The 10,708-nt window shown below is 41.6% G+C and overlaps 1 protein-coding gene across 4 annotated transcripts in view; it reads right to left on the bottom strand.

The window, feature by feature from the left end:
• Nucleotides 1–4,363: 4,363 nt before the first annotated feature.
• Nucleotides 4,364–10,708, bottom strand: part of LOC138247234 (zinc finger protein 665-like) — a 71,257-nt gene continuing 64,912 nt past the window's right edge. For 3 of the 4 annotated variants that reach the window (XM_069202054.1, XM_069202020.1, XM_069201990.1), the window contains one exon: nt 4,364–8,691. In XM_069202054.1, coding sequence (XP_069058155.1) covers nt 6,350–7,480 — 1,131 coding nt within the window. In that variant the 5' untranslated portion in view covers nt 7,481–8,691 and the 3' untranslated portion in view covers nt 4,364–6,349. The remainder of the gene's footprint in view (nt 8,692–10,708) is intronic. The other variant, XM_069202096.1, reaches the window with a different exon arrangement.

Genomic DNA, 10,708 nt, shown 5'->3' with positions numbered 1-10,708 from the left:
AATCCCCATGGCGGCGCTGCAAGCAGCGCCGCCATGGAGGATTCCCTGGGCCAGGGGAAAACCGGCGGGAAACCGCTGGTTCCCCTTTTCTGACCGCGGCTTTACCGCCGCGGTCAGAATGGCCCTGGAAGCACCGCCAGCCTGTTGGCGGTGCTTCCGTGGTCCCCGGCCCTGGCGGTCATGGACCACCAGGGTCGGATTGACCCCCTTAGTGTGTCTTTGGCTGTCTCCAGACATGGAGTTCCAGTGTAGGGCCATCCACCTCAATAATACGAAGGGGAATGAGTCTTATAGGGGAAGGTTGAATAACAGCATAGATACCCCATGTCAAGGAATAAGGGACATTGAGGTGATAGATATATGTGGACAGCAGGAAAGTGGCAACCCCTAATTCTACAGAAACTCACACTGTATTCCTTGTGTTTTAGAGGTAAAGGAACAGTTCCACTGGGTAAAAACGAAAACTGTGGCTCAATCCTGCACATTCTCGACATGCAACGGGGCACCTCCATGCTGATGGACACCTACTGGCAATGCAGCAATTTTGCCCACACACAGCTCGTACCCAGATGGTGTGGCCTTTTCTCCTTCGTAACCATACACACCCCAACCCTGGTCATTCCCGGAGAAGATCTGTCAGATTTTTACCAACACCTGCTAAACAAGAAGACGACTCTGCTACATGAGACTCGAGAAAAAAGAACTGCTGATTATTTAGGTTGGGCTCAGTACAAGGACATCCCAACAGAAATTCAGACTGTTCTGTGATGCACAAATATCAGCGGGAGGGTCTATAGCCGTATTTACTGTGCAGACAAAAACTAACGCCCACTGGTTACAAATAATCAGGTGGGAAATGCTCAAGATGATGAACAGCACTGAGCTCGGCCTTAATTTGATCAAGGAAGAACTGAGAGCCATCCGCCTCATGGTGATGCAACATCAGTATGTGTTGGACGTAATGAATGCAATGGAGGGAGGGGTGTGTTCCAAAATCGGTGCCTCCTGCTGCATGTATATACCTGGCAATGACATTCAGAACAAAACTCTGACTTTTGACATCCAAGTATTGCACCGTTTACAAACAGGCACACATGAGGAGGAAGGTGCCTCTGAGCAGGAGTGGTTCACAACCTGTTTCTCCTGGCTCCACTGATGGCTGACTGGTCTGTACACGTCATTGTTGCCCGTATTCATACTATTATTGTTTTTTTCTGTGGTTTCCTGCACGTGGAAAAACGCAGTTACCAGGGAAGTAGAACATCAAGCCCCCAATAACGTAACTGTCATGATGTATGTGTTAGATGGTGTAGTTGAAAATAAGAGGGAGGGAATGTTAATACAGAAAAAGTTGATGTCAATATACACCATGATACTTTCACATATAAAAACAAAATCACATCACTCAGGGATGTGGAATTCCTATCGCCCGACGCCCGGGACATCTTGTTTGGGGTCAAGGGCAACCAGTTTTTATGTTTACTTTGTCCTTGGGACAAGTAGGCCCAACCCTCTACAGCAAAAACCCTTTTGGCTGCTTGTTTACAGAGAGTGGAACTCTCTGCAGTTGAAGTAATATGTTTCCGAAAGATAATGCTGTTCGAACTTGTATTTGTGGTTCATTATTTGAAAGCCTTCATTATTAGGGTGAGTGCTGTAAATAAATGTTTTAAGGTCACACTTCACTACTGACGTTGGTTCCAGTACAAAAAAAAAAAAATGTGTATACACATGTCTGAAAAGTTTAGGCTATGAGGCTAAGTATAATGCTCCCAGAATGCTCTCTGATTAGATGCAAATGAAGTGTCATTTAGTAAAATGTGTTGATGCATGCTAGTATTTCCCAAAAATATTTCTAATGGAAAATCAGTGTAACCATTTTCAACACGAATATGGGAAGCATGAAAATAAACAAACACTGACAAAGCCAACTGATCAGACATATTTTTATAAGTCTTTTAGATTCATCAATGCGTGTCTTGTTTTGACATGGCTTTTGTAACATTTTATTGTTGTGGGAGTTACCAGGCCCTCAACATTGTAACAAACACTGGCAAAAAAAAACCCAAAAGTTTTTGAATTCTAAAAGCACACGTTGCCACCAGTGGCATAACAAAGGCCCGCAGCTGCCCTCCAGGGGGCCCCTTCAGCACAGCACCTGCCCTGAGTGACTCTGGGGAGGGGGCTCCTCCATGTTCTTTGCAAAGGGGCACCCTCCAGTTTCGTTACGTCACTGATTGCCACTGTAGTTCCTGACACTGAACAAAACTACTTTGTGTGCCAATATGCTCCTTGTGGAAGAGCAGAATGCGATCACTCACAGTAAAGCCAGCCGAAAGAGAAAGAAATAGAAGTTTAATACAAACAAAACGTCTTTGTTAACACCAGACCTAATTAGGGACCAAGACCCACATGTAGGTAGCTTTTTGCATGTCGCAAACAGCAACTTTCGCTGTTTGCTACGTGCAAAAAGCACATTGCGATGCACAAACCCAGTTTTGTGATTCGGTAACCTGGTTACCGAATCGCAAAACGGGTTGTCGCAATTAGGAAGGGGTGTTCCCTTCCTAATTGTGACTAGCAGTGCAATGTAAGATTGTTTTGTGACCGCAAACGCGGGAGCAAACCATTCGCAGTTTGCACCCATTTCAAATGGGTGCTAACACTTTCACAAAAGGGAAGGGGTCCCCATGGGACCCCTTCCCCATTGTGAATGTCACTGTAAACATTTTTTCAGAGCAGGCAGTGGTCCTTGGGACCACTGCCTGCTCTGAAAAAACGAAACGAAAATGTTTCATTTTTCGTTTTTGTAATGCATCTTGTTTTCCTTTAAGGAAAACGGGCTGCATTAAAAAAAAAAAAAAAAAAAAAAAATGCTTTATTGAAAAGCAGTCACAGACATGGTGGTCTGCTGTCTCCAGCAGGCCACCATCCCTGTGAGGGCCGCTATTCGCAAGGGGGTTGCAAATTGCGACCCACCTCATGATTATTCATGAGGTGGGCATTTGCGAAGCCCTTGCGAATCACAGATGGTGTCAGGGACACCATCCTACATTCGGATTTGCGACTCGCAAATCTGAACCTACCTACATGTGGCCCCAAATTCTTAAAGAAAGTCACAAAAGTGCACCCATGGTATATGTCGTACCCTTATAAAATATTTGTGAACTGTATTTTGGCATGGGTAAATACGCATGTGTAGATTTGCTCATGTGAAAATCTATTGAGCATTTGCAAGTTCATTTTCCCTCCAGCCACTTTCTTCCCAACCCTGGAAGAAGTTCTAATTCTGCCATTGTCAGGAGTAAATGTCCAACCTTTCTTATTATGGGAATATATTAGAGAGAAGCTGGTGAAAATCTTTAAAACATGCAGGTTAGTAGGTTTGCAGACTCAAAGGCATTCCAGCCCTGGAACTATTGCTTACTGCTTCCTCCAGCCCCAGTATGCAGATCTGCAGAAAGGTGGCAAAATAAGGAAATTGCTACAGTAGGGATTGAAACTGCAAGTATTCAAGCCCTACTATGGTAGTAGCCCTGGCATAATCAGAGAGGCTGTTATCAGAGCTCTTCATAATGAGATTGCTGCCATAATTTGTCGCCACACTACATGACACCAAAGGGACAAGTAGATCTTTTTACAGGACAAGTAGATTTGAGAAGCAACCTGTCCCCTGGACAAGTAGATATTTTAATAAATTCCACACCCCTTATCACTATTATCAAATTCACCCGCCATGAACTCTCCGTCAACCCAGACACAGAAATATGTGGTCAGGCAGGTTCTGAAACCTAGTTCTGAGGTTACTGATTGACAGGTCACAGGTGGGGCAGCACGTAGCCGGCAGACAAACAAGTGAAAAGGAAAGTCAGACCAATCCCACAGATAGGCACAGCAACACCACATGGTTCCAGGAGATTGGCCCCAATAAATCGCACATGGTTGGACACATTATCAAAACACCATAAAGTCAGATGCCGCATGTAGTTAGGAACACTCAGCCATTCAGAACACTGCACATACAGTAACACACGGTCATCACGCAAGGTCAAGGCCCACCTGCATTTGTCATCAGGGACCTTATTTATGACTCCAAGACAATGGCCCACATTCTTGACCTAAAAAGCAATGTTTAAATTGTTTTATAGTGCCCAGAGAAATGTATTAAACACCGCTCACTCCAATTGTACATCAAGGCAGTCTTTAGACCCCGTTATTGTAAATGCTCTCCTGGCCGTAATGTTTAATTAAACAAGCTGTTCCTGTTTTGCCAAACACCTCGTCTCTCAATTTTTCAAGGTAAATTCACATTCGAGCAACACGAGTCCAAGGCTAATAAACAAACCTACACAATACAAAGATCCAACTTAAAACTTAAGGGTTTATTAAAAAATACATTCATTACAGAAAACAAAAAGTAATTAGTCATTTAGGAATTTGCATTACACAAAATAATCAAAGGATAACTCTGCAAGAGGACTAATATGAAGTCTGTCTCTGAGGTCTGCCTTCTGCCCGACAGAGATGAAACTACATTTCTGTTGTATAGTTTGTTTACTATCATCAGGCTTTACTTTAGGTGAGATGACAGTAAAAAATGGAGGCCCGTGAATACAAATGTGGATAGAAACTTTTCACTCGCCTACAGCAACTGCATTTAGAAAACAGCAAAAAACGAACTCTAATTTCAAATGCTTCTGATAGCTTCTTAACATTTGTAGCACTTAAACGTTATCAACTGATTTGCTCTGACTTGATTGGTCTGAAACCGTTTTAAACACGTGCACACAATCCCCAGTGGCCAGATTAGTATACAGCTGGAATTAAGTCCATACAGTTTGCACCTGTGAGACAATAAGAACAAAATCATAGATCTACCTATCAGCCGCTATCACCATCAATATTTCAGAATGTCACTTCTCTGAACTATGGTGCTTTCTTTTAGGGCGACCAAGCCTTGAACAGTCAAGCAAGATCACCCGGAAACCATTTCCAAATGCTGCCTCTGGGTTCCTGCAGACAAGCACATGGATGAGTGCCTGAGCTCTCTCCTCCCCAGAGCTCCCCAAGCCATGCGCCTGCAACACTCAGAATGGTGGTGACTCAGGTAGAAGCAGGGAAGAGGGAATGTTCCTACAAGGATCTGCTAACTTTCACAAAGCCAGTGCCCAGCTGGACGGCAGTACAGCCGCTTTCAGCAGAGGAACCCAACAACCAGGAGCCCAAGCACTGTAGTCTGCTTCCGTGGCTACGAACAAGTCCTTTCAAGAGTAAATTTGTTTCAAAAGAAATGTAAACAACAGTACTCCATATATCATATTCTCAGTCTTTCCACAAGCTCTAGAACCCAGATCTCCTTATAGATTGTAAAAGTTTTTAACGCATGAAGAATGATGGGTAGGTGTATATACTGGTAGAGGACGCCGATGGATTGGAACACGTTTAAAACATGTTCATAATTTTTTCCCCATGCCGCATATCACACCATTTTAGTTTACGTGTGTTTACTTTTTATGGGGAATATGACCTGAACGGAAATAGAAAAGAAGGGAAACACAGATGTATAACAACTTGTCGCTCTTGACTGCCTGAACTCACTTTCTAGCTGTTTTACAAGATCGCTTACCCTATGGAGGCGTGGCTGTGATACGTGAACCTTTATGGTAGAAGTAACTGCTTCAAGCAGAGCTTCACCATTTCCCTGTTTTTGCTACTGGGTGTTCATTTGTATATTTTATTTTTATTTTAATATCACTGCAAACAGTTGCATATCTACCCCCAAATAGCACTTCGATGTGGCGACCTGGCTCCATATCAGAATGAACATTACATAAAAGTCCAGTTCATTGACTGCAATATTAAATGGAAACACTGTACAGATGCAGTGCTATAATGTGGTGATGTACCCCAATAACACAAGCAACTCTACTAATAAATGCAGATTCACAAATTTAACACTACCTCCAAAGTTCAAGTCCATTTTACTATCATACTGCAGTGAAACTGACATGAGAGAAACATGGTTTACAGCCTCAGGCAGTACAGCCTTATAGCCCAATGTCACAAGCTTGATTGGCCATTAAAGTTGCATGCTTTCTCCCCAGCTTGTTCTCTGATGTTGGAATACGCACTATTATATTTTACAGCCCTGTCACATTCAGAACATTTTTATGGCTTCTAGCCAGTGTCAGTTCTCCGATGAAGCAATAGATTAAATTTTTGATGGAAAGACTTGTCACTTTCAGAACATTTCTTCAGTTTCTCTTCAGTGTGATGTCTGTGATGCGAGGTTAGTATGCACTTGCATTTGGAAGACTTATAAAATTCAGAAAGATTATAGATTTATTCTTTAAGTGTGAGTTATCTCATGAAAAGATAGTGAACTCTTTTGAGTGAAAGTCTTGTCACATTCAGAACACTTATACGGTCTTTCCCCCGTGTGAGTACGGTGATGTAGCAGTAAAGCGTCCTTTCGTCTAAAAGCCTTGTCACATTCGGAACATGGATATGGTCTCTCCCCAGTGTGAATACTCTGGTGACTAGTTAGCCCACTCCTTTGTGTGAAAACCTTGTCACATTTAGAACATTCATATGGTTTCTCCCCAGTGTGAGTTCTGTGATGGCTTGATAGTTCTTTTTTCGTCCTGAAAGCCTTATCACATTCTGAACATTTAAATGGTTTCTCCTCACTGTGAATTCTGTGATGTGAGGACAGTGCACTTTGTTGTGTGAAAACCTTGCAACATTCAGAACATTTATATGGTTTCTCTCCGGTGTGAATTCTTTGGTGTATGGATAGGCTACCTATCTGTGTGAAAGCCTTGTCACATTGAGAACATTTAAATGGTTTCTCCCCAGTATGAGTTCTCTGATGTACTGATTGATAACTCTTATATTTAAAAGCCTTGTCACATTCAAAACATTTGTATGGTTTCTCCCCAGAGTGAACTTTCTGATGTATGGATAGTGAACCTTTTATAGCGAAAGCTTTATCACATTCAGAACATTTAAATGGTTTCTCCCCAGTGTGAACTCTCTGATGCACGGTTAGTGTACCTTTTAGCGTGAAAGCTTTGTCACATTCAGAACATTTGAATGGTTTCTCCCCCGTGTGAATTCTTTGATGCATGCATAATGCATGTTTTCCTTGGAAAGCCTTGTCACATTCGGAACATTTATATGGTTTCTTCCCAATGTGAGTTCTCTTGTGTATCAACAGTTTACTCTTTTCGATGAAAGTCTTCTCACATTCAGAACATTTATATAGTTTTTCTTCCCCAGTGTGAGTTTTCTGATGTATAGATTGATTACTCTTAAATATAAATGCCTGATCACATACAGAACATTTATATGGTTTCATCCCAGTGTGAATTCTCTGATGTGTGACTAGAACACAGTTTTGTGTGAAAGCCTTGTCACATTCAGAACATTTATAGGATTTCTCTCCAGTGTAAGTTTTCTGATGAATGGATAGTGTCATCCTTCTCGTGAAAGTCTTGTCACAGTCAGGACAGTGTCTTCTTGATGATGTAGGGTTATAGAACTCTCTTAAATGAAAACGTTGTAAGATTACAGCCTTTACAAGTTTTCTTCCTAGAGTTCTTTGATGTTGAATTAGAGAATTCTTAGGATTGTATGCCTTGTTGTATTCAGAACACTGACACGTTTCTCATTGGTGTGAGTTTTCTGATATTGCAAAAGCTCAGGTGATGTATTCCAAACTTTTCCACATTCAGAACATACAAATGGTTTCTCCCCAGTGTGAATCCTCTGATGTATGGATAGTGCATGGATTTGTCTCATAGCCGTGTCACATTCACATCCATATGGTTTTTCACCAGTCTGAGTCCTTTGACATTTAATCAACTTCTCTTTTCATTCAGAATATTTATATAGCTCTTCCGCTGTTGTGTGTTATGATTTAACAATTATCCTTCCCTCCTTCAGTACGTTTATATGGACTCTGCTTGACATTGTCATGGCCTTGGCATGTCTCCCCAGTTTGCGTACATTGTGTGTAAATCCATTAAGTTCTGGACGTTCAGTAATGGTGTAACCACCCTAACCAATCCATGAGAGGTAGTGGTGGGCTCCTTTTTACACTGGATATAGAATGCTAGTATTCTTACTTTACAGGAATTAGACAAATATCTTATATACAGAATTTCAGACAGGAAAGGAATCTCTTGCCTGAAATTTCCCTGATGTCGGATTAGAGTTAAAACTTTATATTTGTCTCTTCAAGGTTCAGCCCCTTTGTGGATTTTTTATTGCTCAGTTAGTCAGTCGTTGTTACATGGAATATGTTATCACATTCAGAGCACGTACTATGTATTGTGCACAGAATCTGGCTTGTTGAAGTTCCTTCAAGTGATAAAGGGTATCAAATGAATCAGACACAAACCACTTCCTTGCTATGTGGTCCCATACTATGCAGAGGAAACAGCCGTGTGCATTAAATTATCTTCCCACATCAGAAACATTCACAGAACGCACTCAGTGAGTTAACTTCTCTTCAGTCTGTATACAATACTTCTCATGTACGTGTTTGCAAGTCGGGATGGATCGGCTGTTGCCTCAGAACGTTTTGATGGAGCGATAGCTGTCATGGAATTTGTCTTTCTCAACGACAATTTTACAGCGATTCCTGCTCTTTATATTCCTCTCGTGATAATTTTTCTACCTACGGAACTGAAAAACATAAAAATTGTTTTAGGACAATGAAGCTTAAAATAAAGCAATTATAATACAATGTAAGTGAAATTAATTATTTCAATTAAACAATGGAAAACTTCAACATAAATGAAATTGGGAATTGTGGCCAGAATTAACATAGAAAATAGAATACCAGTAATACCTTGACTAAACCAACAGCATGAAAAGAGAAACCACAATATTCATTGACCGATGACTACATTATACATTTATACAGAAACAATATACATGAGATTCAATGCCCACATCATAAGAAACCCAGACAGAGAAGTCAATGGCACAAAACATATGCATTGGAAACCCAACAGCCACGACCAGAGCATGGGTAAATACAGAAATTAATGCATCTTTCATAAAATTGACATTGCGTATTAACACAAACGAGAGGATACAAGAGTTAATCGGTACTCTAAGAACCTTCACGTGAGCAGACAAGACAGTAAATTTGTAATAATATGAACACTTGTTTGGTTAACAAATAAACAGACAAGTGACTCAATGATGACACCAACAGCATTGAATGACGCAGAAACCAAGATCCTATTAGGCCAATGCCCTCATCAGAATTTACACAGAACACAACGCACTTGACAACTCACAGCCACACCCTGATCATGGGCAAAGCTAAAAAACCAAGACCAATGACATCAACCAAAATACTTGTGAACAAAAGACGATATCGATTAAGATGGGAAAAAAGACGATGGCAAACCACTGACCGCACCCACACAATCTAATCAGCACAACACAAATTTTAACATAAACAGTAATACATGTAGTTCAATTACCCTCGCCGATGACAGGAATGAACAGGTAAACTGAGGCACTCCTTGACAGACTTGTTTCTCCCGGTCCAGAGCCGATCAGAGGTTAATGAATACTCCTTCCTAAACCACATGTGTTTTACGACTCATGTCGTAAAAACACACTGCTCACTGGAGGCCAAATATTGTAATTTCTGTATTGACTGTCCTGGGCCTAATGTGTTCAAGCAGTAAAGGCATTGGTTATAATCATTTAGAACACCTATAATGCATGGTATGGCAAAGCTGTCCTAAATGGAAACAAATGTCCAGGGAGTCTGTGCCAAGATACAGCACGTGGTGCCTTAAGAAGACTGAGGGGACTATTTATGAGAGGCTTGCGGCGTCAATGCCCAGGATAACCTGTGTGTTAAAATACCAGTATTAACCACGCCCCTCCCTGTGTTGAAGCTTACCTGTACTAACCATCCCCCACCTGTGTATGTTGTAGGAGGCTGGCCTGGCTTGTAGTGGGTACCAAGGGGTACTTACACTCTGTACCAGCTCCAGTTATCCCTTATTAGTGTAGAAGAGGTGTTCTAGCAGCTCAGGCTGATAGAAGGTAGCTATAGCAGAGCAGCTTAGGCTGAACTAGGAGACATGCAAAGCTCCTACTATACCACTGGTGTCATATGCACAATATCATAAGAAAACACAATACACAGATGTACTAAAAATAAAGGTACTTTATTTTTATGACAATATGCCAAAAGTATCTCAGTGAGTACCCTCAGTATGAGGATAGCAAAAATACACAAGATATATGTACACAATACCAAAAATATGCAGTAATAACAATAGAAAGCAATGCAAGCAATGTACAGTCACAATAGATTGCAATGAGAGCACATAGGTATAGGGGCAACACAAACCATATACTCCAAAAGTGGAATGCAAACTACGAAGGGACCCCAAACCTATGTGAGCTTGTAGAGGGTCACTGGGACTGTAAGAAAACAGTGAGGGTTAGAAAAATAGCCCACCCCAAGACCCTGAAAAGTAGGTATAAAGTGCACCTATGTTCCCCAGAGAGCACAGAAGTCGTGATAGGGGAATTCTGCAAGGAAGAACAACACCAGCAATGCAACCAAAGTGGATTTCCGGACGAGAGTACCTGTGGAACAAGGAGACCAAGTCCAAGAGTCGCGACAAAGTCGAGATTGGGCAGATGCCCAGGAAATGCCAGCTGA

Source organism: Pleurodeles waltl, chromosome 1_1 (genome assembly GCF_031143425.1).
Source record: "Pleurodeles waltl isolate 20211129_DDA chromosome 1_1, aPleWal1.hap1.20221129, whole genome shotgun sequence".
In the NCBI taxonomy this organism is placed as follows: domain Eukaryota; kingdom Metazoa; phylum Chordata; class Amphibia; order Caudata; family Salamandridae; genus Pleurodeles; species Pleurodeles waltl.
This window is presented reverse-complemented; position numbering and strand designations above follow the sequence as displayed.